This window comes from Trichosporon asahii (assembly GCF_000293215.1).
Source record: "Trichosporon asahii var. asahii CBS 2479 unplaced genomic scaffold scaffold00002, whole genome shotgun sequence".
Classification (NCBI taxonomy): domain Eukaryota; kingdom Fungi; phylum Basidiomycota; class Tremellomycetes; order Trichosporonales; family Trichosporonaceae; genus Trichosporon; species Trichosporon asahii.
The window spans coordinates 694,156-720,555 of record NW_014040922.1 but is presented as its reverse complement, the minus strand read 5'-3'; the positions used below and the strand labels follow the sequence as shown (position 1 = coordinate 720,555).

General features: G+C 58.8%; 12 protein-coding genes across 12 annotated transcripts; 7 read left to right on the top strand and 5 right to left on the bottom strand.

Annotated features, from left to right (window-relative positions):
- Positions 1–286: 286 nt before the first annotated feature.
- A1Q1_00087 (uncharacterized protein) lies at positions 287–2,355 on the bottom strand (the record flags this gene model as incomplete). Its single annotated transcript, XM_014328928.1, has 7 exons — positions 287–765; positions 815–1,014; positions 1,069–1,240; positions 1,287–1,452; positions 1,493–1,695; positions 1,744–1,807; positions 1,861–2,355. The coding sequence occupies 7 exons, from the start codon at positions 2,353–2,355 to the stop codon at positions 287–289; spliced, it is 1,779 nt and encodes a 592-aa protein (XP_014184403.1).
- Positions 2,356–5,627: 3,272 nt separating this feature from the next.
- On the top strand, positions 5,628–6,527 carry A1Q1_00086 (uncharacterized protein; the record flags this gene model as incomplete). Its single annotated transcript, XM_014328927.1, has 3 exons — positions 5,628–5,694; positions 5,782–6,432; positions 6,475–6,527. 3 exons carry the CDS (start codon positions 5,628–5,630, stop codon positions 6,525–6,527), a joined length of 771 nt encoding a protein of 256 aa, XP_014184402.1.
- Positions 6,528–8,889: 2,362 nt separating this feature from the next.
- Positions 8,890–11,878, bottom strand: A1Q1_00085 (uncharacterized protein; the record flags this gene model as incomplete). Its single annotated transcript, XM_014328926.1, has 19 exons — positions 8,890–8,924; positions 8,988–9,120; positions 9,169–9,252; positions 9,303–9,362; positions 9,420–9,429; positions 9,479–9,488; positions 9,544–9,613; positions 9,716–9,778; positions 9,827–9,903; positions 10,149–10,213; positions 10,271–10,318; positions 10,379–10,386; positions 10,456–10,641; positions 10,693–10,738; positions 10,800–10,811; positions 11,041–11,124; positions 11,530–11,556; positions 11,619–11,807; positions 11,859–11,878. 19 exons carry the CDS (start codon positions 11,876–11,878, stop codon positions 8,890–8,892), a joined length of 1,227 nt encoding a protein of 408 aa, XP_014184401.1.
- Positions 11,879–14,166: 2,288 nt separating this feature from the next.
- Positions 14,167–14,742, top strand: A1Q1_00084 (uncharacterized protein; the record flags this gene model as incomplete). The annotated part of the gene is made up of 3 exons (XM_014328925.1): positions 14,167–14,295; positions 14,346–14,588; positions 14,641–14,742. 3 exons carry the CDS (start codon positions 14,167–14,169, stop codon positions 14,740–14,742), a joined length of 474 nt encoding a protein of 157 aa, XP_014184400.1.
- Positions 14,743–15,266: 524 nt separating this feature from the next.
- On the top strand, positions 15,267–17,654 carry A1Q1_00083 (uncharacterized protein; the record flags this gene model as incomplete). Its single annotated transcript, XM_014328924.1, has 8 exons — positions 15,267–15,645; positions 15,691–15,706; positions 15,755–15,889; positions 15,935–16,075; positions 16,122–16,519; positions 16,560–16,678; positions 16,725–17,530; positions 17,570–17,654. 8 exons carry the CDS (start codon positions 15,267–15,269, stop codon positions 17,652–17,654), a joined length of 2,079 nt encoding a protein of 692 aa, XP_014184399.1.
- Positions 17,655–18,322: 668 nt separating this feature from the next.
- A1Q1_00082 (uncharacterized protein) lies at positions 18,323–18,710 on the top strand (the record flags this gene model as incomplete). Its single annotated transcript, XM_014328923.1, has 2 exons — positions 18,323–18,334; positions 18,384–18,710. The coding sequence occupies 2 exons, from the start codon at positions 18,323–18,325 to the stop codon at positions 18,708–18,710; spliced, it is 339 nt and encodes a 112-aa protein (XP_014184398.1).
- A 279-nt stretch (positions 18,711–18,989) lies between these two features.
- Positions 18,990–19,539, top strand: A1Q1_00081 (uncharacterized protein; the record flags this gene model as incomplete). Its single annotated transcript, XM_014328922.1, has 3 exons — positions 18,990–19,001; positions 19,051–19,393; positions 19,439–19,539. The coding sequence occupies 3 exons, from the start codon at positions 18,990–18,992 to the stop codon at positions 19,537–19,539; spliced, it is 456 nt and encodes a 151-aa protein (XP_014184397.1).
- A 246-nt stretch (positions 19,540–19,785) lies between these two features.
- On the bottom strand, positions 19,786–20,890 carry A1Q1_00080 (hexaprenyldihydroxybenzoate methyltransferase; the record flags this gene model as incomplete). The annotated part of the gene is made up of 2 exons (XM_014328921.1): positions 19,786–20,433; positions 20,489–20,890. 2 exons carry the CDS (start codon positions 20,888–20,890, stop codon positions 19,786–19,788), a joined length of 1,050 nt encoding a protein of 349 aa, XP_014184396.1.
- Positions 20,891–21,090: 200 nt separating this feature from the next.
- A1Q1_00079 (uncharacterized protein) lies at positions 21,091–22,512 on the top strand (the record flags this gene model as incomplete). Its single annotated transcript, XM_014328920.1, has 4 exons — positions 21,091–21,177; positions 21,224–21,396; positions 21,474–21,913; positions 21,977–22,512. The coding sequence occupies 4 exons, from the start codon at positions 21,091–21,093 to the stop codon at positions 22,510–22,512; spliced, it is 1,236 nt and encodes a 411-aa protein (XP_014184395.1).
- A 946-nt stretch (positions 22,513–23,458) lies between these two features.
- On the bottom strand, positions 23,459–24,368 carry A1Q1_00078 (uncharacterized protein; the record flags this gene model as incomplete). Its single annotated transcript, XM_014328919.1, has 2 exons — positions 23,459–23,617; positions 23,853–24,368. 2 exons carry the CDS (start codon positions 24,366–24,368, stop codon positions 23,459–23,461), a joined length of 675 nt encoding a protein of 224 aa, XP_014184394.1.
- A 209-nt stretch (positions 24,369–24,577) lies between these two features.
- On the top strand, positions 24,578–25,370 carry A1Q1_00077 (3-hydroxyanthranilate 3,4-dioxygenase; the record flags this gene model as incomplete). The annotated part of the gene is made up of 3 exons (XM_014328918.1): positions 24,578–24,791; positions 24,836–25,030; positions 25,177–25,370. 3 exons carry the CDS (start codon positions 24,578–24,580, stop codon positions 25,368–25,370), a joined length of 603 nt encoding a protein of 200 aa, XP_014184393.1.
- Positions 25,371–25,624: 254 nt separating this feature from the next.
- On the bottom strand, positions 25,625–26,367 carry A1Q1_00076 (cytosolic large ribosomal subunit protein; the record flags this gene model as incomplete). The annotated part of the gene is made up of 4 exons (XM_014328917.1): positions 25,625–25,667; positions 25,714–26,085; positions 26,191–26,278; positions 26,325–26,367. The coding sequence occupies 4 exons, from the start codon at positions 26,365–26,367 to the stop codon at positions 25,625–25,627; spliced, it is 546 nt and encodes a 181-aa protein (XP_014184392.1).
- Between the last annotated feature and the right edge of the window lie 33 nt (positions 26,368–26,400).

Below are 26,400 nucleotides of genomic sequence, written 5' to 3'. Positions count from 1 at the left end.
GCCGACGGCGCTCGGGCGGATCGGTGGCGGCGGCAAATCGCTCACCATACCGGATTGACCTCCACCGAGCTTGTCCACCTGACAACCGCCATGCTGACCAGGTACACGCAAAGAACATCTTATTCTCTGCCCAGGTGACTGCTACGTTACGCAATCATACTATCACTTGCGCTTTCTTTGATTGGTGTATCCATGCCTTTTTTTAATACTACAACGCTCGCTCGGAGCGGCGTGAAACATGCAGTGTCCTCCGATTACTCTCTCAACTCTTGACAACTCAACCTCCCTACTCATCATCATCGTCATCCTCCGACATGCTCTCCTTCAGCATCTCGAGCAGCTCGTGCGCCTCGGACAGCTGAGCGTTCAGAATCGCTTGGCCTTCGGGCACACTTCCGTCGTCGGCGTGGAACTTGCCGTCCTTGCGGATCGAGTCGATCTGGTGCAGCGCCAGGTGGTAAGGGTAAAGGTCGCGTGGGCTGTATGGTCCGCCGTACTTGTGCACCTCGTTCAGACACTTCTTGATCGTCGAGAGCTTGTTGGCGATCGGCATGAGCTCTTCGGAGATGGGCTCAGACTCGGACATGAGACGGTAGATCAGACCGTAACAGCGGCGCAGCAGGTAGAGCAGCAGGTACTGTCCCTCGGCTTTGTTGCCGTCCGCGTCCACAAACTTGCCGTCCACACGCATCGAGTCGATCTCGCGGAGCGACAGAAGGTAGTTGTACAGATCCGTCTCACGCAGCGTCCAACGATGCGTAAGAGCTGAGGTCAGCTCGGCATCTCCAAAAGAAAGCGGTCGTCGGGTACTCACTGAGCTGCTCGAGCTGCTGCTTCATCGTCGTGAGACGCTCCCAGATAGGCTTGAGAGGCGGGCTAACGTTCTCCTCGTGCTCGCGCGCCTTGATGTCCTGCACAATGTCGAAGCACGAATCGATTAATCCACTGAGCAGGGCTTGTCCCTCGGGAACCGAGGAGCCGCCCGGACCCAGGAATTTGCCATCGACACGCTTCCTGCGAACGTCATCAGTGGTGCGCCCAATGGAAATTGGCCAGGGGCGAACTTACGAATCAATCTTGCGGAGCTCCTCCAGGATAGCCTTGAGCTCGGCCTTGTTGACCTTGGGCTCGGTGGCCAGGGCCGTCAGCTGCTTGCGGATAGCAACGAGACGGTTGTGAATAGGGACGAGCTCGATCGACAACACGGACAAAGACTCCATCAGTTCGTTCAGGATCGCCTCTGAGATCGTCAGCTGATTGTCCCATCGGGCAGGCCAGTGACTCACCGGTTCCCTCCAGCTTCTTCTGCATGTACTTCAGGACCGGCTCCGGATGTCTTCCCTCCTCGCGGTCGTTCTTGATGATGGTCTTCAGCTCCTCCAGACGGTCCCTAAATCCCTGCAGATACGCCTCGGTGTAGACACCAGACTCGTCCATGTGGCTCAGGATTTGCTATTCGGTCAGCGGTAAGTTCCGATCGCGGTGGGCTCACCCTCATGCTAGCAATCTGGCAGTACACGGCCGGACTCTCCCTGCTTTTGCCGACCGTGAGGAACATCAGACTGATGAGCGAGAACACATCGGCAATGATGGTGTCGACACGGTTGGGCTCATACGTAGACTTTGGCGGGTTGCTCGGGTTGCTTTGTAACGCGGATTCGGAGGCCTCTTCGCGGATCGCATTGAGTTTTGTCACTGGCTGGGTCAGTCTTCCCTACACTTCGGAGGGTCGGGGATACACACGTTGCTTGATGATCTGGTTGTAGATCGACATGACATCTTGAGCTCTGATGAACCGGGTGCTGTCCTGAGGAAGGTGTCAGTGACTGCGATGCCAAGACCACATTGCCGAAGACTTACCTTCTTGAGGGCCGTCAAACGGTTACGAATGTTGATGAAGGCCTCGAGGATCGGCAGTTCCTCCTGTAAAGTTGTCAGTCCTCGGTGCCCGTCGGTCTTGCAATGCGCAAGGGTGTACGACATACCTGGGGAACCATGTTGGACGACATGAGGTGCACGTTCCGATGAGTGACAGAATGTGGAGATCAATAACAAAGGGTTGAGGTAGGGGCCGCCGGCGGCACGGACTGAGGGGCTGGGCTTGGAACCTTGGACAGTCGCAAAAGCGGTCTTAGATTGCCGGGGGTGCAGGTAATGTTTTGGGTGGCAAATGACGGACGAATGCACGGAAAGGACGGATGACGAATGGCGGGGGACGGGTATGCAGTCGGCGGAGTCGGGGTTCGAGTCGAGTGCAGAGGGAGGGTGTGGATCAAAAGGACGTGTGGAAGGTTGTTGAAGGATGATGTAAAAATGTCTAGGTGAGTTGTGGTGAGTCGTTGTTGGTCTGGGCATGGCATGGCATGGCTCAGATCTGGGCACTGCCGGGCAGGTGGGTGGCCCGTTGCCGCTATGGTGACCGCGAAAACGACTGCCCGATGATGCAGCCTGGCCGGCCGAGATAGTGCACAGTCATGTCGTGGACCGTATCTGACGTCTGGCCCGCCGGCTGGACCCAATCCCCCACTTTACACTGGGACCACTGCCGTCCCCAGCCGTATGCGGGGTCTCATCGTCAGTTGTGACTGGTTCGCGATAGCCTTGGCACCTCCTCGATGCATATAAACGTCCTGGTTGGCTCCGCCGATCCATCCTCGTCGCGGGATGCCAGGATGCCCATATGGCCAGGATACCATGTCCACTGCCAGTGCCGCGCGTGCACGACGCAGGCTTCGATCTGGGGAGGCCGTAAGAGGAACGAGCATGTTCCTGGGCATTCCTGGCCTGCGCGGACCCAAAAGCGTGCTGCTGAGCATTGCAAGTGGCCAGCGTTATTAGAGCCCTGACAGCTTCCAAATCTCATTAGGAAGGAGGATTAGACAACGGGAGGCTAGCTGGACCTGGGAATTCAGCCCACGCCTTGGTCGTGATGCCAGCCTCGACCGCCTCGATCGCATGCCTAACAGCCTAGCCTGCCTGGGCCTGCACACGGGGGGCATCACGAAACGTGGTCAGGATCACGGCCAGGAGCGCCCAGGAGTGGCAGGAGTTCCGGCGAGCATGACGTCGCGCTGTGAGTCAAGCACGTCACGGCGTTTTCTCGGTACTATTCTTAGTGGCAGGGTCCTGGCTGGCCCTCAGCCCTCTGTGCCCCCTTGACTTGGCCTAGCGCCCGCGTCCTGCACGCTCCTGCCGCCGACAATAGCCCAATGACAATCGAGCATGTTCAGGAAGTGCTGCCGCGTAACATGCAAGCCCGCGCCGCGGCCCCTTCACCCTCCTTCCTCTCTGGTCTCTGTGGATCTCGCTCCTGGCCTCCTGGACGCATGGACGTTCACGGGCTCGCGGCCTTGCGGCTCGCGGCTCGGGGGTCGACTAAAGTGGTCGTCAGACAATCAGGAAGCAGGCATGCTGGAAAGGAGATTATTAAACCTAAGCTCGGCGGACATGCACCTAAGCTCGGATATTCGGCAGTGCTTGCTGCTTATGCAGCCCGGAACAGAGTGGACACGGAGCATGCATTTAGCATTGAGCTGAGACGTATGAACAACAGCGCTGGGGATCGCATTGGGTCTGTGCCCGGAGATCCCAGGAACCTGGGCAGACAGTGGACTGTGGGTCGACCGGAACCCGCGCGGCTGTCTGTACGCGTTCATCGCTGAGTTCGGCGAACTGTACGCACTGCTACTGGTAGCATGGGTTCTTGGCTGAGTGAGCAACAGAGGCCTCGATCTGGCTGGCATGGGCAAGCAGCTGGTAGCTGGAGCCGCTGGTGCAATGCCGAGGAACGCAGAATGCATGCATGCACGGTCTGGGACAGCGTCGAGGCGGCCCGGAGGCTCTGCGCGTGGCGAGCGTTGCTGTGAGCGGAGGGGTGGAGGGTGTGCTGCGCGCTGCGAGGCGAAGTGCGCCCGCCTGTTTGCACGCCTACCGGAATGTTGACGTCGGGGTCGGATCGGTCGAGTGCGCAATCGCTCACTGCTGCGGTGGAGGAATACGCCATGGCATGGACGGCAGCGGTGAGCTTCGTGTTTGATGTATGGGCTGTTGGCTGGTGCATGGCTGACTGGGCGTGGTGCGGCGCGCGGTGCGCGGTGCGTGGTGCGGCTGCTGCTTGTTGTGTGTTGATGTGTCTCTGTCGCGGCCCTGGGCCTGGAGGCTTTAGGTGCAAAGCCCTGAGACTAGGTCGAGTCAACTGCCAGTCTGGGCGATTGCCCCTGGGCTGCCTACCAACCGACCACCAGGCCCCTGCTCTGCGTTCGCTGGCCTCGCTGGCCTCGCTGGCCTCGCTGGGCGACTCCCACACACCCCCGCCGGGCCTCCTCAGGCGCCATGCCCCAGGCCCGCTCGCCTATGCCATGCCCACGGCCACGCCTCTCAGCCAGTGGCCAGTCGCCCAGTCGCCCAGTCGCCCAGTCGCATCGCCCAACCGCCAACGGCCAGCGACCAAAGTAAAGGGGTCTATAGGGCCATTGGGTATAGGGCACACGGCACACACTGCACTGCACCCTCGCCTGCACCCACCTTCCACCGTCCACCTTCCCCGTCACCATACACCCATACGCACCTCCTATCACCACCATCACTCTCTCTCCTTTTACCTTCCATTCCTCACACCCATCCATCCTTTGCATTCATCCACTCATCCATCCCCCCCCTCCAACTCTCCTCACCCTCCCCAACCTTGTAAGTCACACCCACAGCACCCACCGGCACCACATCGGCAGCAACACATCGGCCCACGCGCGGAACGGAACGGATGATGCTTGTCGCTTGTTGGGCCCTCGCCGCCGCCCCGTCACCCTCTTTTTGTCCCTCCCTCTTTGTTTGAACCATCACGCCTGCGCGTGGCCAACCGTGCATCTGTACGCGTCGATAAACGACTCGGCCTGGCACTGCCCATTCCCTCTTACGCGCTGGTCGGTTGGGCTTTTCGCTGGCGGCCTTTTGTCGCGTCGCCGAAGCACGCCTATCTCTGAAACTAGCCCCCCCATTGTCACTATCACGGACTGCGCTGACACTCGCCTTTCCTCGTCATCCGTCCCATTCGTTCGCCCGCTTTCTGTCCACACATCGATCATCAACCACTCTCACGTCTGTTCTCAAACCTTGCATTCATTGGGATCGCTGCAACAGAATCCGTCATCAGTGTGAGTGCTCCTGAATACGTGGCCGGCGAGAGCAGGGGGCGCGCGGGAACGAGTCACCGTGGGGTAAGGGATTGAAGCGGGGCGGAGAGAAACGTCTTGGAACGCAACAACCTCCATCCGCACGCACACCCCAGGCAGGATCCATGCTCCGATTGCACCTAGCATGTTGTTGCTTCGCGGCTGCGAGACTGGTACCAAGTCACGCGAATTGGTGCATACGCGCGGGGTAACGGGGTGCGGAGGAAAAAGGCGATACCCCTGTCCCCCCCTTATCCGATGCTATCTGGCAGTGCGAGCGGATGCCACGGTGACCCACGGTCGTCAACACACGCCTCCTCGCGCCGCGCCATCACTTTCACCTCCTTGTGAGACCAAAATGCTGACCCGCTTCTTTTCAACATTGCATTTCTCCCCACCACCGTACATCAAACTTCCACTGCTTTCCATACGTCACAACCGTTAAATTCGACCCAACAGATGACCACCAGCCGCGAAGATTCCGTCTACCTCGCCAAGCTCGCTGAGCAGGCTGAGCGTTATGAGGGTGAGTTGTTGATTTTTTCCGCGCTTCTTGGCGTGGTTCTGATGGATGGGTGCGTTATTTTGCGGGGTGCTGACACTCGCCTTTCAGAGATGGTCGAGAACATGAAGGCCGTCGCTTCCTCAGACAAGGAGCTCACCGTTGAGGAGCGCAACCTCCTTTCGGTCGCCTACAAGAACGTCATCGGTGCTCGCCGTGCTTCGTGGCGCATCGTTTCCTCCATCGAGCAGAAGGAGGAGTCCAAGGGCAACGAGGCCCAGGTCGCCATGATCAAGAACTACAGGGAGAAGATCGAGTCTGAGCTTGCTAAGATCTGCAAGGACATCCTCGAGGTCCTCGACAAGCACCTCATCCCTTCGGCCGCCTCTGGCGAGTCCAAGGTCTTCTACCACAAGATGATGGGTGACTACCACCGTTACCTCGCCGAGTTCGCCACTGGTGACAAGAGGAAGGACTCTGCCGACAAGTCGCTTGAGGCCTACAAGGCCGCTTCCGACGTTGCCGTCACTGAGCTCCCCCCTACCCACCCCATCCGTCTCGGTCTCGCCCTCAACTTCTCGGTCTTCTACTACGAGATCCTCAACAGCCCGGACCGCGCCTGCCACCTCGCCAAGCAGGCCTTTGACGACGCCATTGCTGAGCTCGACACCCTCTCCGAGGAGTCCTACAAGGACTCGACCCTCATCATGCAGCTCCTCCGTGACAACCTCACTCTCTGGACCTCTGACATGCAGGACAACGGTAGGTTCCACCCCGAGTTTAATGACAGCTGACGTTTAACAGCCGAGGACGCTAAGAAGGAGGACGATGCCAAGGAGGAGGCTCCTGCCGCCTAAGTGTGTAGTGGGACGCGGTCGACGAGATGCAGCAGCCGGCATCCCTTGAGGCACCCTTGATTTCCATGGCTTTCACACCTCTCGCATCTGTCTCAAGTGGCAATAGTTGCTCAGCGCTACCCGCGTGGAGTGTTTTTAATTTCGTCGTTTCCTTTCCCTTCTTCGTAAGCCACCACAGTAAATGAATATTATTTCAGATCAACATGGTGTGCATGATTTTTCCTTTTGCGTGATGAAGTCCAGTGAGAAGTTTATCTGTGGTGCAGGGAGTCACGCGGTGGAACGAGGAAATCACGAGAATCACGAGATTGCGAAGGTCACGAGTGTCGCTATAGAGGAGCGAGGTACGCGCTTGGGCGAGACGCGAAGCGCGAGATGCGAGACGCGGCGGTGCAGGCTGACAAGCGCGTACCTGGTCAGATGTCCACTGAAGGCTGGACTGGAGCGCTATGGTCTGGGTCATTGGAGCCATTGCTGCTCTAGGCCGTGCTGGAGTGCAAGGAGGCCAACGTGACGTGCACGCGTCGAGCATTGCACAGGGCTTCGGCCGGCCAGCAGAGTGTAACGTCTACTCTTTGGCCATCTCACTGTCGCTGACGGCGGGAAGAGGAGGGGGACACCAGGACACGTCACGATACTCGACTCGCCACTTCTACCATCTTGAGACAGTTCGGATCGGGCAGAGGAACCAGCCGGGGGACAGGATGAGGCTGCGGCTGGGGGAGGCGTCCGCTCCTACAATGAGTGAGCGGCGGGCGTCAGTCCAGGCGTTCGCAGGGGTATGCCCACCATCCCGTCGGCCGTCCAGCAGCTGAAGGCGGGGGAAGACTTGCGGGGTGCTCGCATGCTCTCAAGGGCAGAAGGTGGGGCTTGGCCTACGCCAGCTGCATAGAGTGTAGTGGCCGTAGAAACTGGCTGTGCAGCGTGTGCTAGCCGGCTGGGAAGTCGAATGGCCGGGCAAGTGGCCGCACTGGACTGGTGGTAGAGGCCGGGGCCTGGACGATCGACCCGGAAATTTCGACACCACCCGAGCACCCGACGTCAGTGGATTCAGTAGTCCTGTGCAAATGTCAACAATAGTCTTCCTCGCCTCTAGACTTTTTCCTCTAGACTTCCTCCTATCTCTCTCTTGACACTCGTGCATAACCTCTTAGTGTTGGCAGACTTCGCCGCTCCGTTCCTCCGTTCCTCCGTCTCCGACCCACCGACCTGACCCCGACCAACCTCCACCAGCCCCGGACGCAATGTCGCACGACGCCAACCACGAGCTGCTCGCGCAGGAGATGAAGCCGCTCACAGACGCGACGCTGACGGTCCGCGTCATCAAGAGCTTTCCCTTCCGGACGTGCAAGAATCTGGTCCTGAAGGACCTCGATCTGACGACTATGACTGTGGGCGGGCTCATTGAGCGGTGTAAGCAGGGTGAGTGCGCTGAGCGCCGAGCGCCGAGCTCCGAGCTCCGAGCGCAGCGAGGAGCGAGGGACGAGGGGTGACAGGCGAGGGGTGACAGGCGAGGGAAGACGGGCTATTAGTGAACCGTTCTGTCCGTCTCCAAGCTTTGAACTGGAACGGTCAGCAAGCGGCAAGCTGGCAGCGGTCCCAGAGGAGATGTGCCAGTGATCGACCACTGCAGCTGGTTGAAGCCATTAGACGGTCTGAGCCGGCAGCGACAGCAGCTGGCGCGCTGCGCGCGCTGGCCATTCTCGACACAGTTGACAGTGACCTGGGGACTGCGGAATGCTCTGGAATCGCGCAGGCGTGCAGGCGCGCTGGGAAGGACACGAAGGGGCGCAAGTGCACGCCCCAATGTCTCAGATCCATGCGCCGCGCACGTCACAATCCCTCTGATACTCTGACGTGCTCGGCGTCGGTGTTCTGGGACCACTGATCTTCCTCGTGCCTCTGGGTCTCCCGCGAGCAAGCTACCGCTTTGAGGGCCTCCAGCTGACGAACACAGAGATCCAGACCCAGGTCGGCTTCAAGCTGTACCGGAAACTGGAGCTGGACACGCTCAAGAAGTACACGGCCGCGCATGGACATAAGGTGAGCTTAACCTCCGAGTTGTAGCTGAACAAGGGCAGACGATGAACCTCATCATCAACCTGGACCACGACGACTGGATCCTGACCGACCCCGAGGCGACGCTGCAGAGTGTCGGGTGTGGTGAGTCCGGACTTCATCCCTCTCCTCAGCTGGGGGACCTAGGAGTGTTAGCTGACTTGGCAGAGAACGAGACGGAACTCTCCCTGTTCAACCGCAAGGATTACGAGGAGTTCAAGAAGGACCCGGAGACCAGGTGGGACTAGGTGGGACTAGACATTTGGCATTGCATGGGTTTTCTGCATTTGGGATTATCTGGGAACTATGGGACTACGGGGAGGTGCCGAGTGACGGAGACTAGAAGGGAACCTGGGATCAGCTATGGGACGTACTAATGGTGGAAGCTGGATCGTGACTCACGACAGAGATGACGGATACCGATGTGAAGCACGCCGGGCAGCATCTGGGGGTCAGCTTGGAGCACGGCCGCTTGAAGCTGCACCGACCAGTCACGCGATATTGGCCACCACGTATCGCTCACCGGTTGCGCATCCTGATCCATCAGCTCGCGATAACAACCAGTGAGCTCATGTGGACTCACGACAGGAAGAGTTTCCCCAATGCAGAGCGCACGCTTCGCGAACCTGCACGCGAAGTTGGAATCGCAGCGAAGACCTGAAGAGTTCTGAGTTTCAGCTTATGACCTCATAGGTGTAGAAGCTACGAGATACATACGGGCAAGGTGCTGGGAGTCAGCTGAGAGTCTCGCACAACGAGCTGTCGACCTACCGCGCGCTACATAGGTTCTGGGTTGTCAGCTGTATGATCGGGTGTGAGCAGCCGAGAACTCACGAGGGAAGGTCTGTGGCGTCAGCTGACCAAGATGCGAGAGGGAGCTGCTCAAGACTTACGTGTCCGCACCTAACATACTGAGCAATTAGCTAGGTATCGGACACCCCCAGCTGGAAGAACTGACGATCACAGGTTGAGGAGTCAGCTTGCTGATGTGCAATCCCCAGCTGTTGCTGACTTACTAGGGTAGAGGACTGGACCATCAGCTGTAACTAGGAGCATCTCGAAGCTGGAAGAAACTCACGACGGTCGTACTGGTGTCAGCTGACCGCGGTTTACGTAGCTCTCAAACGTACCTCGACGACTGGGAGCTCAGCTAATGCCTCAGTTGAACAGCTGCGACGGACTGACGGGTCGTGCTGCGGTGTCAGCTCGGTATCGGCTACAGTAGCTGGAGGAAGACGTACCACTGATCCGGTAGGAGCTCGCTGATTGTCAGCTGAGGACAGCCGCGCTCTAGCTGGAGAAGGCTCACCAAGATTGACTATTGAGTCAGCTCGGAGCAGCTTGAATCAGCTGTCGACCCACGCGGAGGGGGGAAGTCTGGACGTCAGCTATGGAGAAATGCGCGGAAGCTGTATTCACCAGACTGAGGATCAACTGCTGGCGCAAATCACAACTGAGAGGACTCAAGTCTCAGACGACCCTGGATCATCAGCTTCAACGAGATGCGGGCCAGCTGTGAGACGAACTGAGCGAGCTCTGCGGTGTCAGTTATCGAGCACTCACGACAACTCACGCCACAAATGGATACTGGGGTATCAGCTAAGTGGACCGATGCCGTAGCGGACGAACTGAGGGGCTGGGGTCAGCTTGAAGAGGAAGTGCATAGCGTACTGCTCACCGCTTACGGTTCACTGCTCACTGCGGTGTCAGCTGCCGCACTGTCCGTAGAGTAGCTGTACCATGGAGGTTCTGAGGTCAGCTAACCGGACTCGGCAGCTGTTGTCTCGACTCACGAACCAGACTGATTGCGATTAGCTAGACAGGCACGGCAAAGCCGCTTACAGCTCGATTGACGCCTCAGTTTACACACTGAACAGCAGGGCAGGTCGCTAGTGGCAGGCTGACTATTCAGCTCCACATCAAACACTTCGTAGCTGGGACGCACAACAGACTGAGCATGAGCTTCAAGACCTTCTAGCTCTGGTAGGTGTAACATACGTTGAGGCGAGTTGCTGCGCATCAGCTGCAGACGATGTCCATCCAGCTGAAGCGGGGGCTTACGGGCTGGGTGTCAGCTGGTCGCTCAGAATTCGTAGCGGGGACATACCCGAAGCTCAGGCTGAGCGTCAGCTGCGACCTTCAGGATCTGTAAGCTGCGAGACCTGTGAGCTCACAGTCTGGCCGTTAGCTGCAGAGAGTTCTTGAACAGCTTACCTGAAGATTGGACTGGAGGTCAGCTAAAGCAGCGGACTTTCAGCTAACGATGTGTCACTGCCGGATGCCGTCGACCAGCGCGTCAGCTGCATGGTCGTGGAAAACAGCTGGAAACTCACTGCAAGAAAGCAGACAGGTCTGTTGTCAGCTCGGTCGGTCAGTAACCCTCTCACCTACCTCCTTCGTTACGCAGCTCTGAACGTTGGCTAAAGATGGCGGCCACTCAGCCGTGACTGCTTACCCCTGTAATCGCCAGCTGGAGGTATCGTGAGGCCAGGCGTCAGAGAGGTCTGTCACCTTGGCTCCGGCTGCGGGGTAGGATGCACTTGGATGCGCTGCGTGTCAGTTCGAGGAGATATCTGCTGAGCTGGTGACTTGCGTTGGCAGCCAGCTCGTAGGAATCTGCGATCAGCTCGACACGGGTAGCGCTAAAGCTCACATCGCTGGGTGCAGTGGCACTGGCAGATCAGCTTGGGTCGCAGTGACGTGCAGCTGTCACGCACGTAACCGACTGCAGAGTCAGCTTGATCCATTCCCAAAGCTGTGTCCTACTTTGAGACCGAGTCTGGTGATCAGCTTCAGGAAAACAACCACTCCGATAGCTGTCAAGCGTTCTTCCCTCACCTGATATCAGCTCTCACAACCGGCAGCAGTAGCTAGTAGTTCCTCACGCAAACGTAAGGGTGGAGTGCCCTGGTTTCAGCTCAGCGTCAGGCAGCATGCTGCTCACTTCGAACGCAGCACTGAGGAGGGCTTCCTGGCGTTGACCGTGTCAGCTACGCACTCCTGGAGCAGCTGGATCTAGTCTTGACGTCTTACATTCGGAGATGGTTTGAATGTTGGGTCATACCGCCCAGAAAAGGTCGGGCTGCACCGTCAGCAGGCGATCTGCGCTCGGGCAGCTGAGCATACCGCAAGAGGTGTGGCAACCTGCTGAAGCTCTGGGCTCCCCCCGTGCGTGTGCCTATGGTGCCGCTATCGAGTACAGGCTGTGCAAAGCTCAGGGCGCTACGTGGCTCTGAGGCTGAGCTTTGAAGCAATCCACGCGCAGCAACATACTTCGGGGAGCGTCTGCTCATGTCAGTTTGGCCAAACAAAGCAGGGAACTGCAGCTGGAATTACTTGGACTGTAGACTTGTGTGTCAGCTCTCGGTGAACAATCCACAGCTTACAGCAGGACTGCCCTGTCAGCTATGATGGAAGAGTTCGCGAAAAGCTGAATGACGACTCACGGAGCCTTCAACTGCCATTGGGCTAGCTGAAACAACCTAAAACAGGTGCTGAAGCTGTAGCCTTACGCATGTAGAAGCTTTCTGGATGGATCAGCTGTCGACCGGTGAGGGCACAGCTATAAGCTACTTGCCGAGGGGTCATCGAAATGTCGTGTCGAAGGCCAGCTATGAACTCAGTCTCCCCATGGGACTGGCCTGTCGGCTTCAGCCTGGTATAAAAAGCTTCACAGGCGCTCGCCAGTTCGGGGCTGTGGTCGATTAGCTTTGGGATGCCTTCATAGCTCACAGGATGCCGCCGCTAATGTCTCTGCTAAGAGCAGAAGTTACAAGCAGGGGGCATTCATAGCAGCTGGTATTGTCAGCTCGGCCACAGCTTGGGGGGAGCGAGTAACACACTCAAGTCATGGCGACTGGAATGTCAGCTGAGAGCTGGACATCATATAGCTGCGGAAGACTCACCGCGACAAGCAGCCTTCATCTGGTTGACGAACATGGGAGTCTGTGGTCAGCTGAGTGACGTGGCTCTGGCAGCTGCTGGCGGTCTAATCACCGCAGATCCTGTGCGTCAGCTCATCAAGTGAGGTCGCATCGCTGGATTACCATCACAAGTAGGTGGGAACTGTGGATTGACCTTGAAGGCGCCGTCCGCAGCGGTCAATGACGGCTCACCATCCCTTAAGATTCTGGACTGGCATGTCAGATGGTAGTCGTACAACGTGCAGCTGGACAGCTGTGGGAGAAGTAGTCTCACTTTACAACGGAAGAGGAGTCTGGGCGTTAGCTGAAGATTCCGTGGCAGAAAGCTCTTTCAGCCAGGCTCACACGGTCTACAGCACAGATCTTACGCCAGCTGACTAATCGCTCAGAAGTGGGATAGGAAAGCGGGTTAAACTGCAGGTAGGGAGGCGAAGCTTCCTGCGAGGAAGATGTTCTGCCAGTGAGCTCACACAGTTGTGCAGCTTCTCCGTACCCTTCGCTCGCCTCCTGTCGTTAGCTCAGCGGGAGTACGCCTCATAGCTCACCTCAAATCACGATCAGATTCAGTCCAGCCCTCGAAGTCAGTGCTACCAGCCGGCGCCGACTTGTGGTCGTGCAGAATGTGGAGAGCTTGATACATCGCGTTGTAGGAAAGACGGTCATCAATTCTGCGCTTGGTTGGCCTGAGATCAGCTGAGGGCAATCTGATAGCTCACGACACTCGTGTAAGCCTCGGTGCACCACCCTCTTGAGTCTGTGTTTCCCATAGCTCTACGGCTGGGAGGCGAAGGCGTCCCCATATTCATTTTGTTTGAGACTTGTATTTCGAGATGGATCTGTGTCGAGTCTAATGCAAGCTTCGAAGATCACGCGGCCTCGCTCACACGCAACCGCAGGGTTGGTCGTAGAACGCGCAAACGGCGAACTCTGGATGATCGAGTGCTGAACTAGTCCAGAGCTCTTGCGCGAAGTGTTAACAGCTCACCAACGCTGGTTGTGAGCTCCAATGAAAGAGAATATAGGTCAGCACTGACCGAAGTGATGCTGGAGCGGGATTTGGAGAATGGTGTTCTTATCCGCTCGGCTCCACCAGCTCCACGACATGCATTGAGTCGTGTTTGTCCCCGGAGCGGCGTGGCTACGCCCTTTGGAGGACAGTTGCGCCCTCGACACGTCCAAACGACATCGTTTGTGTCTCCTGACGATCATGTCTCAAATGGCTATTGTGCCACATGCCCCTCCCAAGTCATGTGACGGATCGGCGCTCAACCCTCCCAAGTCCGACGACGCCGACCGACGGCCATCTTCTCTTCCCCACTCCGATCTCAAGTCCGAGGGATCACGGCCATGTACGGCCAGCCTCCTATCGTAAGCGGCATGTGAGTAGGTTGTTGGCGAGAGTGGCGAGGAAGGATCGCCGCGGAGCAGCTCCGCATAGTGTGGAAATACGAGGGATGCTCCGCGGGCCGCCGCCGGGCGTTTCAGCGAGCTCAAAGCAGCTCAGTGGAGCTGTCACTAGGCATGGCGCGAGGTATGCCGGAGTGTAGTGATGACTGATGGCAACTGGCTGCGGCCCAGGCCGGCGCCCGAGGGAACGCCGAGATATGCTTTGCTCGATATAGCTCCAGATGTTGTGATCGGTTCTGAATATCTTAGTCATGCCGTTTGAATCTCTGGTGATCGACGGTGGTGCTGGTGGCATCACAGCGGAGAGTACCAGAGGTATGGATGAGTATCGCCGGAACGGCGTTCTAAGGTGTGAAGCTGAGATTCCGAGCGAGGGCTTAGTGCGTCGCGGAGCGCGCGGATGACGGAGCACTGACTGCGAAAGATCTAGGGTGCTAATCGAGATGGCCTCGGCGACGGCGACCGTCGAAGTGGTACTGCTTCAAGGCGTCCCGTCAGTGGCGTCAGTGATGATTCAGCCCGATGGCCAGCGAAGGCGAGAGGAAGGCTGATCGACCATGCACCGAAGCCACTTGGCTGGTGCTCAGCTGCACAGCACTCGGCGACATGCGTCGACCAGGTGGACAAACGCATGGGGCAAGCGAGGCAGAAACGGGCCGGATGTTGTCCGGATGTGAGTCTGTGAGGGACGGAATTAGCACATGCGTGCACTGGTTGCCGCGTAGACCGATGCCAGCGATCGTCCTGGAATCGCTGCCCGCGTCGTGGCCTGTCGCCAGATCGCCAGACATGCTCTCGCTCGGTTCCGGAAGTGGACTAGAGTCTGAGTCAAGTCGCTGTATCGCTGTACCGCGTTAAGGTAGCTCGAAAGTAGCGCGGTGAAAGGCCCGGAGCCCGGCCGGCCCGTCATGACTTCATTCACGCCTCACCGGGTCTCCCGGGTCTTTACTAGAGCACGGACACTTTCCAGGATCAAGGTCGATGCAGATCGAGGCTGTTATGCTTGCGCAGCTCGGATGTATCAGCGGCCAACGTCACGACTAGGTACTAGGAATGCATGCACTCAATGAGAGTGATCCGCGGATCAGCAGTGTCGAGGGGTGAGGGGAGCGACGGAGGCATCGCATCGGGGCAACGGCCAAGGCCGGGTGGAGGAAGCGACGGGCTGAGGCTCAGTTCGGCTGAGGAATGAAGGTCCGGACATGCGCGGGGCCGCTGCAGCGTGATCGATCCACCACTAACCGTCCGCGCTGCCGCCCAACTTTGTGACTTCCCTCCATCCCAGCTTGAATCCGCACCCCCAACATATATATCCCACGCCGCTCCGCGAGCCCGCGCGACCCTCCCCACCATGGAGCAGCCATCAGAGTTGGATCCACTCGGAGCCCAAAACATGTTGTTCGCTCAAACCCAACCTCCTCCGCCCTCCGCCCTCCTCGCGTCCCCCGGCCGCCTCTTCCCACTCCTCAACGACAACAATGCTTCGGCAAACCTCGCCACCGACCCACTCGCATCTTCATCGTCCACGTCCTCCATTGACACCGCTCGCAAGCAGGCGCGGCGTAAAGCTGCTCCGTACAGCAACGCCGGACCGCGGCCCGGTGTAGAGCGTGCAACGACGGCAACAAGTTCGGCATCTAACGCGGACGGAACCGAGGAAGACAGTAACGATCCGCCGACGAGTAATCCGAGAAAGTCACGCGGCGGCGGTGTTGCCCAGACACTGACGAGTGAGCTCTACGACGCCGGTGCTTAGCTGACATCAGGTTGTGAAGCGTGCCGCAAGGGCAAGTGAGTTACTCCCCGCTCATCCGAGGTCCAGGACTAACACAAACGCAGGCGACGGTGTGAGCCGTCTCCGCTAGTGCCGCCGGATCACCCCGACGTCGCAAAGCTGCCGTGTGCTAGATGCCGTCGGTTCGCTCTCGACTGCGTTCGCATGCGCGTGTCTCGACGCAAAGGCCCGGCCCCTGTGTAAGTTGCTTGGTGCGTACCGCACTAATCTCGCAGCGACCTCAGTGCCATCTCCGATGCTGCTCACGGATACACGCAAGCCGCAGCCAGTGTCCTGGAGCCGACGATCATCGATCCGACCAAGACGGCTACGTCCAGCACAGTGCAGGCGAGCCCATTGAACTTTGACGTCAACAGTCTTGCAGCGTGAGTACAGCTCCAATCGCCGGTGGATGCAGCTGACGGCGTGCAGTACCGGTCTGCCATCGCCCTCGTACCCCTTGCTTGCCGGATCGTCACCGAGCACGTGGACTGACAATGCCGCCATCCCCACGAGCCTTGATCAAGTAGTCGCTCCAGCGGTCATGGATAACATCATTGGCCTCTTCTTCGACTACGTCTATCCCCTCACGCCCGCCCTTCACCGGCCGTCCTTTATGGCAGACCTCGCGGCCAGGCGAGACAAGTCAGATCCCGTCTTCTTCGCCCTTGCGCTTGTCGTCTTGGCGTCTACGCTGGTCCAGGTGCCCCGTGTGCTGATCAGCCTCGACAAGGACGAGGTAGAGCAGCTCGCGCGTCGATGCGTCCGGGTTGCCCGTGCTAAGACGGCTTTCATCTGGGACGACTCGGTGCCAATGCGAGCTGAGTTTGGTGAGTCGAGAGGAGCAAAGAGTTTTAGCTGACAAGTCAGTCGTTATTTTCTACTTGGAGGGTATCGTTCACCTGCTTCTCGGTAACAACACGGCACATGTGATCTCCACAGCACAGGCCAATCAGTGTGCTCTCGCTCTGCGCCTAAACGAGGAATCGGTGAGCTACTACACTTCGCTTATGAGCTGACAAGCAGAGCTACGAGAATCTCAACCCGATCGAGTCTGAAGTGCGGCGGCGCATCTACTGGTTGCTGTTCCAGGCCGACAAGAGCACTGCATGCCTTCGGGCGCGTACGATCTGCCTGCGCCTGGAAGATGCCCAAGGTCTCCGCCTTCCTTCGGAGGTCGATGATGAGCAAATCACCGCCGCTGGAATCTTACCTCAGCCGGTTGGCCAGACGCCACTCATCACTGGCTTCAACGTCGTTACAAACCTCTTCCGCATTCTCAACGATGCACTCCTGCTGCAGCGACGTAAGGCGCCGCCGACCGTTGACAGCATCCTAGCCGACCTCCAGAATGTCAACCAGCTGCGGGACCGCACCGTGAATGCGACGACTGAGGTGGCATCGCCATTGAAGTCTCGCTCGGCCTTCGACTCGCGGGCTGCCAGCCCGGCCAAGGGATGGGAGGCGAATCTGCAAGCCCGTTTCATGGATTTCTTCCAGACGGCGTCGGACTCGAGTCATGTCAACAGCTTCATGGTCATGCAGGGCAACATCCTCGTCACGCAACAAGTCGTGCGACTTGTCCTGTTACAGACACGGGAGGCGCTGTTGACCCAGCTCGCGGCGCTGACGCAGATGCCGCTGCAGGGTGTCGGTGGTCTCGCCGGTGTCCAGAACAGCGAGGTCGCCGAGGACATTGCCTGTGATCTGTTGGATGGCCTGAACAGCCTGCCCGAAGAGTGCCTGGCGACGAACGGTCCGTCGCTGGTGCAGAAGGTGCGCTTCGTTGCGATCCAGCTCATGGAATGCTCGACGTCGTCGCGGCCACAAGCCGTTCGAGCGTGAGTTGAACAGTCTTAGGCGTTAACTGACTTCCGCAGCCAGAGTCTGCTGATGCAATTCCTGTCCGTCCTCGGTGTCATCGAGGGAATGTACACATTTGGCAGGGACGTCTCGGCGGAGTAGAAGGATTGGCCACCTGTACATAACTAGAGTTTTCATCTGTAATCAAACCGTCATTGAACAATTAGAAAGAGAATTCGCTTCGTAGTAGACGACCATGCACTTCTGTATTAATAGCTTGGTCATCGCCCGTCTCCCAGGCCCGGTCAACATTGCCCCGCTGTGACCTTCCTTCGGCTTCGGAAGGTGGAGGTGGAGGCGGATTAGATGCGATGGTGTCTCGGCGACGAACAGCCTCCTTTATGCTAGCAGCCACGAGCACGCACCCGTCACTGCTTCCAGCGCAGCATCCACTGTCCAGCAGTGAAGGTTCGGCGGCCTCCACCTCGGCGGTACAAACGCTTACGCTGATCCTTTAGAATCCCGGCTTGCGATCCGGCAAGTGGGTGCATGTGTGAGCCGTCGGGCAGCCGGTACGGTGAGGGCGAGATCGTCGGGTCAAGTTACGTATATGTTCTAGCACCCTCCCTGGGCACCTTTGAACCCTGGATTCGCCGTCGCTGATGCGGATGGACGATGGCGGATGCCGAGCCGAAGGCCAGACGCACACGTTCACGGGACCTTTTCGGCACGGCTGGAGTTGTCTGGAGCAATCAGCGAGCAGGGATATTTCATGGCATTGCGTCTCGTTCTTGCCACCTAACATCTCCTCATCTAACAGAACAACAACAATGCCTCGCTCAGTGAGTCACCAGCATAGTTTCTGGGAGGGTTGTGTACTGACGCACACAGTCTCGTGGATCCGTCCGTCCCTCGTCCTCGCAGAAGGGCAACTTTGTCTTCGAGGGCGATGGCGACGACGGAGACGAGGAGGAAGAGGGTGAGGGAGAGGAGCAGGAGGGAGAAGGGGAGGAGAAGGGACAGCAGGAGGAGGGCGAGGAGGAGCCGGAGGATGACTTCAACGCTGCCTGGGAGGTCCTCGACGTCGCCCGCACGATCTACGCCCGTGAGGTCGAAAAGCTTGCCAAGGATGAGGGCAAGGAGACGAAGCTCCTGCTCAGCGAGTGTTACCTTGCGCTTGGAGATGTGTCTTGCGAGACTGGTGAGTGGGGAGTGTAGGAGTGAGCCGTCGGGCAGCCGGTACGGTGAGGGCGAGATCGTCGGGTCAAGTTACGTATATGTTCTAGCACCCTCCCTGGGCACCTTTGAACCCTGGATTCGCCGTCGCTGATGCGGATGGACGATGGCGGATGCCGAGCCGAAGGCCAGACGCACACGTTCACGGGACCTTTTCGGCACGGCTGGAGTTGTCTGGAGCAATCAGCGAGCAGGGATATTTCATGGCATTGCGTCTCGTTCTTGCCACCTAACATCTCCTCATCTAACAGAACAACAACAATGCCTCGCTCAGTGAGTCACCAGCATAGTTTCTGGGAGGGTTGTGTACTGACGCACACAGTCTCGTGGATCCGTCCGTCCCTCGTCCTCGCACTCGGCCCCCTCGGGCTCCCGCCAGGCCCACACCGCCTCGTACCCCCAGCAGCACGCCCCGGCTCCTGCCCAGCACTACCCCGCTGCTCAGCCCGTCCCCGCCGCTGTCCCCCAGAAGCAGCCCGGCCTCATGGCCCAGGCCGCCTCGACCATGGGTGGTGCCGTTGCTGGTTCCGTCGTCGGCCACGGTATCTCCAACATGCTCTTCGGCTCGTCCCGCCCCGCCGAGGCTGCCCCTCCCCCTCCTGCTGAGTACGCCCAGCAGCAGCAGCAGCCCATGAACGGCGCTTCGTGCGACATCCAGGCTAAGGGTGAGTAAAGTGCTCCGTGGTCTCCGAACAAGAGCTGACAAACAGACTTCACCCGCTGCCTCGAGGCCACCAACGGCGACATGACCTCGTGCAACTACTACCTCGAGGCCCTCAAGGCTTGCCAGGCCGCCGCCAAGCCCTACTAAGCTTCGGCAGTAGAGAAGGGGATCTGCAGCAGTCTGGAAAAAACGCATAGTGTAGTACTTTAGCATGCATTTGTCACACATCAGCAATGAGGCGTCGTCGCCGGACTGTCCGATCTTTTTCACGACGTCAGTCACCCAGCCCACTCGGCTAACCCTTGAGGCGTCATGTTCCAGTTCATGAACGTTGGTTGCGTTCAGACGCAGTGTCCAGTGGAATGAGATGCGATGCATATATTGATCTAATGATTACCTCCTCGCCGGCCTCTTCTTCGCATGATACATGTAGTTGACAAGCTCGCCAAGGGGCTTGAACCACGTTCCCTCAGCAGCAGAGGCGAGCTTCCACCGTCCAGCGAGCGGATCATAAATGATGCCCTGGGTACTTCCGACCTCTCCCTCCCTCAAATCGCTCGCGTCGCGGTTCGCCTCCCAAACGTCGAGTCCACCCATCTCCGTGCCAACGTAGCGGCGGAGCTCCTCCGGCCGCACAAACTTGTGGTAATGGTGCGTACCCGGCGTCACGAGGCGGAGCACGTCCTCGGCCATTGTCAGCGTGAGGAGCTGCGCGAGCGGCGTGCGGCTGATTGTGGAGAGGAGGAGATGGCCGCCCGGCTTGACCATGGCTCCGAGACACTTCAGGAACTCGCCGGGACTATCGACGTGCTCAAGCACCTCCATACTGCAAACGATGTCGAACTGCTCCCCGGCCGCGAGCAGGGCCTCAGCCGACGTGTGACGGTACTCTAACCGTCCCGGAGCTGAGGTGTTGGCCTGCTTGCCCTCCTCGTCGACGTAGGGCAACAGCGGGTCGGCCGAGGCGTGCGTCCGCGCGATTGCGATGTTGGGCGCCGTGGCGTCAATAGCGAGAACGTCGCCTCCGAGACGAGCGAGCGTCTGTTGTCAGTCATACGGCCCCGACTTCTACAGCCCTCTCGAAGCTTCGACTCACCTCAGCGAGCAGTCCTCCTCCGCATCCAACATCAAGACACCGCTTCCCCTTCAGCCACTGTCCGGTGCCCTTGGCCGCCTCGCGTTCCGCATCCTGATGCCGTCCCTCGAACGTCCACTCGGGCTCGTTGTCCGGGTCCAGCGCGACCTTCTGGCGAATGAACTCGACACGTTCCGGATTCATGCGGTGCAGGAGACCAAATTCGCCCTGCTCGTCCCACCAGTGCTCGGAGAGCTTGGAGAAGTGCGCGACCTCATCGGCGTTGATCGTGTTGAGGTGTCGGCGGGCGAGGGGAGCGAGCACCGGAGCAGAGACGGTTGGCCGCGCCACAGCGTTCCGAACGGAGGAAAGACGGGAAGCGGAGCGAAGTGATCGGAGCGTCCGCAGTGTTCGGACCGACATTTTGCGTGCTGTTGTTGTCGTTGAGCAGCAGAGAGTGCAGCTGCAGCACCTCTCGTGGACTTCGTGAACTTCCGGACATGGCCATCGCCGTAATCTCTGGCGGAAGTAAATCCATCCAAAAGCCACGCGAGATGACGCGCAGCCATCTGCCTCCGCCTCTCCGCCCAGGCGCGCCTGGACGCGACGCGCGCTGAAAGTAAATGATTTCTTGCGCGAGTGCTAGGTCCTTCGTCAACATTACGTTCTACCTACCCCCCTTAGTCCGCATTGCATCCATCCAAAAGAATGTGAGTGGACACTTAGCTGAACGGGATGGAAGGCTCCAGCTGACAGACCAGGTCGGAGAAGAACAGCCCTGCACCGGAAGTCAAGCAGGACACGAAGCCGGAGAAGCCGGAGGAGATCCAGGCCGCGGTGGCGAAACTGGTTTCTGAGGGCAAGAAGGCCATCGCGCTCAGGCAGTGGGAGGAGGGTGTTGGCAAGTATGCCGACGCGCTCGATCTTCAGTGAGTGTTCGCATGTGATGCTGCTTCGGGCTGCAATAGCTGCACGCCCTTCCTGTTCCTGATCAGCTAACATCCAGACGCGAGCTTGTCGGTGACTTCGACCCCACTATGGCGCCCCTCCTCCTTTCGTACGGCAAGGCGCTGTACGAGCTCGCTCTCTCGCAGCAGGGCGTCATGGGCCGCGAGGAGGTCGCTAAGAGCACCAACCCGGCTGCTGCTGAGCCGTCCGCACCGGCGGCGAAGGGCAACTTTGTCTTCGAGGGCGATGGCGACGACGGAGACGAGGAGGAAGAGGGTGAGGGAGAGGAGCAGGAGGGAGAAGGGGAGGAGAAGGGACAGCAGGAGGAGGGCGAGGAGGAGCCGGAGGATGACTTCAACGCTGCCTGGGAGGTCCTCGACGTCGCCCGCACGATCTACGCCCGTGAGGTCGAAAAGCTTGCCAAGGATGAGGGCAAGGAGACGAAGCTCCTGCTCAGCGAGTGTTACCTTGCGCTTGGAGATGTGTCTTGCGAGACTGGTGAGTGGGGAGTGTAGGAGGGGAGCCTAGCTGTCCGAGTATGACTCTGAGCTAACGATCCAGAGAACTTCGACCAGGCTGTGAAGGATTACGAAGCTGCCGTCAAGCTGAAGGCGTCTCTGCTCCCGAAGTCCTCCCGCGCCCTCGCCTCCGCCGAGTACCAGCTCGGCACCGCGCTCGAGTTCACGCCATCTGGCCGCCCCGCGGCTCTCGTCCACGTGCAGGCCGCTCTAGACGGTTTCAAGGCGCGCCTCGCCGAGCTGACCTCGACCTCGGAGCCCTCTCCCGACGTCGCCAAGTTGAGCGAGAAAGAGCGCGACAACGAGCGCAAGGACGTCGAGGCGCTCATCGGTGACCTCGAGGTGAAGATCGAGGAGCTCAAGGCGGCCCCGGAGGGCGGCGACATTGTGTCCGAGAGCATTAACCATCTCCTCGGCGGCCAGGGCGGCGAGGTCAAGGCTGACGCTGGGCCCGTGAACGACCTGACGAGCATGGTCAAGAAGAAGAAGAAGCCGTCTGCTGCCCCCGCGCCGGCAGCTGAGAAGAGGAAGGCCGAGGAGCAGCCCGAGGGCACGCCGGAGAAGAAGGCTAAGAACTAGCCGGTCGACCCCTTGTTTCTTTATTTTATCCTCAAGGCTCTCTAGAATTAAACATGTAGCAAGCATCCCGCGATGCGTAATGTAACTTATATCCGCGCACCTGACAAGATGCGGATTGTGATGACTGATATGTCAGGGGGAAGAATCAACGATGGGAGGTGTATCGGAAATCGCCAGGCTCGCCACCGACTAATCACGTTATCGCTATCTGGGGAATCTGGCGTAATCTCGCTCCGGCCCGACCGGCATCTTCTGCGTTTCGACCATCGCCCATCACCATGTCCGCCCAAGCTCAGGAGACGTGCACCGATTGCCAGCCCGACGTCCCGGCTCACACTGCTGCGTCGCACCAGCAGCAACAGCAGCAGCAGCCCGCCGCTTCGACGGCCGACATCCTCCCCCCGAAACTACTCACGCCGCACGTTATCATCGAGTACTGCGACCGGTGTCGGTGGTGAGTTGTCTTCCTCGCCTTTCTTCAACACCCTTTCCTTACCTCTGATTTCTACTGAACTCTCTGATACTCTCCGTTGGGAGAGATACGGAGCAGATGACGACCTGCGAAACGGAAGCACATGGGCTGCGGCGCTTTTGACGATAGCTGACATCAGGGCACCCCGCGCTTCGTGGATCCAGACTGAGCTCCTGCTCACCTTCCCGACACCCGCTGTGCGTACGATTACGCTCATCCCGCTCAAAGCCGAGGAGACGGGTGGCCGGTTCCGTGTTTGGGTCGACCTTGGTGACGGCGCGAACCCGCACCTCGTGTGGGACAGGAAGGTGAGTCAACTCACTTCAGCCTCCACCTCCGCTTGCGCAGTCAGTGGTCTTCTCTTGAGGCTCTCTGAGCGAACTCTTTCGTCCCAAGAAGATCCGAGACCGCTCCGTGGACCCGTGGGCTATGGGCTAGAGGCCCCAAAGCGTTTTCTGCGACGTCTATCCTCTGTTACAGCTGTGGCGACACGGGTGTGCCTGAGCTGACCAACAGACCGAGGGCGGTTTCCCGGAACTCAAGGTGCTGAAGCAGCGCATTCGCAATCTCGTCCAGCCCGATCTGGACCTGGGCCACAGCGACGTCAAGGGAAAGCAGAAGTGATACAGTTCTCTATGTAACATCTAATGTCTATTCGTACAACTCATCTCCTCCATCTCCCTCCACGATCTCCGCATGGCAGTGGGTCAGAGGAAGCCGGCCGTTTCATCCAGGATGGAGACAAAGCGTTCTGGCTGCTGGGCAGGGAAGGGTTTCGGCGACGAGGTCGTGAGCGTTTTAAGGCCGGCGGCCAGGTCTCTGGTTGTCAGCTTCTTGCAGCCTGTGACGAAACTGAGGGAGGACTCACGCCGGCTTGCATGTCACGAGGTAGCCTTCCTTCTCCAACGCATCCGCCAGCTCGACCTGGTGGTTGTCCATCAGCGCCTCGTTTGGCACGACGAGGAGCGGCTTCCCCATTCGGAGCGCGGTAAGGATGCTTCCCGATCCTGATGTCAGCTTTCGCTACGCTCACCTCAGCTGTGCTTCCCTCTCCCGACGTGACAGTGTACTCACCAGCATGGCTCACAACAATGTCTGCGCTTTTCAACAGCGCGTCCATCTCGACCGCGTCGCGTGTGTACCGCAGCGTTCGGACGCGGACGTAGCTTCCTCTTCGTGTCGTATACGTGATCTCTCCGCCGCGAGCGTGGACTGGAATCTCAGCAGACCCCGCCTGGACCGTGACGCTTGCTATTCCTAGCTCTGGCAGAATCTCGAACACGGAGGGTGAAAGGATCGCATCGGAGAGGGCAGGAAACGAAGTCGAGCCGACAGTGACGACGAGTTGCGCCTGTTTCCGTGGGTCTCTCTTCTTCTGCTCCATGACGACGAGTATACGTCTTGTGGGAACGAGGCGTCAGGTGTTAGCGAGGGAAGAGCAGATGAAGCTGAGGTCGATCGCGGCAGCAGTGTTGGTGACGACACTGGGCCGGAGGAAGGACACGCCGTGGTGGAGGCCTACGTCGGTGCCTGAGGGTTTCTACAGGGACAGGCCGGAGCTTCGTTGCGGCGCCATACGCCAAATACGCCAAGATGCCCCAACCACTGCGCGCGGCAATGTCCGAGTCACAGATCCCAGCGCGCCCGTACGACCACGAAAGGACTAGGGGTTCACTCGTCTTCATAACGTCGCTCTCATCGTCTTCCACCCTCTCTCATCCCCTCGTCCCCAGTCGTCAGGATGCTGCCCCCGCCAATCAACTTTCCCAAGTGGCTCGAGGAGAACTCGCACCTCCTCAAGCCCCCTGTCGGTAAGTCTGCTGAAGGAGTGTTGGCATAGCTGACAAACAGGCAACAAGTGCATGTACAAGGGCGAGAACTTCATTGTTATGATTGTCGGCGGCCCGAACACGCGCACCGACTACCACATCAACACGACCGAGGAGTGGTTCTACCAGTACAAGGGCAGCATGGTGCTCAAGGTCGTTGACGAGGGCAAGGTCCGCGACATTGTTATCAACGAGGGAGACATGTTCCTTCTGCCTGGTGAGCTTCTTCGCCACCTAGTTGCTTAGCTGACGTCCAGCAAACACGCCGCACTGCCCGCGCCGAAAGGCTGACACGATCGGCCTCGTTATGGAGATGGTCCGCCCCGGCGATGCGCTTGGTAAGCTGCCATGCTTCAATCTCAGCTGACAAAGCAGACACGATGCGCTGGCTGTGCCCGAACACGGAGGCGCACGGTGACGAGCTCGTCGTCATCCGCCAGTGCCAGTTCCACTGCTCTGATCTCGACACGCAACTCAAGCCGCACCTCGACGAGTGGATGGCGAACGAGGACATCCGCCGCTGTCCCAAGTGCGGCGTCGTCGCCCCCGAGAAGTAAGCCACGAAGTTTGCGAGCCTTAGTGCGAGAGTTCGAGTCGGGCATCGGCCGACGTTTCGGCCGCCATCGTCCATGACTCCATAATGTGTATACCCAAGCATCACTTTGCAGTTGCGGGTTGGAATCAGAAGAAAAGCAGTCACCGCACTGCACGGCCTCGGGGGAAGACTCATCTAGAAGTGATGTCACTCGTGCACGGTCATGGTAATGGTATCAATGGATCCCCCGTAATGCATACATGAAACACAACAGATCTAGAACATCGTCTCCTCGTCACGCAGATACTCTCCGACGTCACTGTGTTGTCAGCTCAGCGCATAACTACAAAAGCTGGGTTACTCACGCCTGGTGGAAGACCACGATTCCGGCGGGATCGAGGTCGCGGGTCTGAATCGTGCTCTTGGCGGTGGCACCGAATCCGAGCGGGATGTCGCTCATCGAGAACACGACGACACCCTGGTGCTCCGGCGTGTCCTCGGTGATACGACCAAGGTGCGCTTTGAGCACATGGTTGCCGTAGAGGAACGGCAGCTCGCCGGCCGGCTTGATCCACACCTTGTACTTGGCGTACTTGGCAAGCCAGTCCAGTGCCGTCACACCAAGCTTGAACTTGCCGCTCTTGCTGAACTTGCCCAGACATGTGCTGAGCGAGACGAGGTTCGGGCGGGCGACAGAGGTCGCGAGGTGAAGCATCGGTAACGGGAGGTAGTACACACTGGCGTTAGCTACTAGGCAGAAGCAATCTCAGTTCGCAGTCAAGCAAGGACCTTCAGCCACTTAAGCAGTCATATCTGCCTGCCTGACCACCTTTGATACCCACCGGTCCTTGTGCAGGCGGAAGCAGTACTCGTCGTCATCGTCGCGGTCGATAAAGTGCGCCAGGTTCTTTCCGACGTAGTTCGAGAGCTCTGCGGGGTCAGCTATCTTAGCACAAGAGTCGTCAGCTCCACTCACTCTCGAAGACCGCCTTGGTCTCCTCTTCGGTGAGGGGACGCATCTTGGTGGATGTTGTGTCGTTGCTGACAGCCCC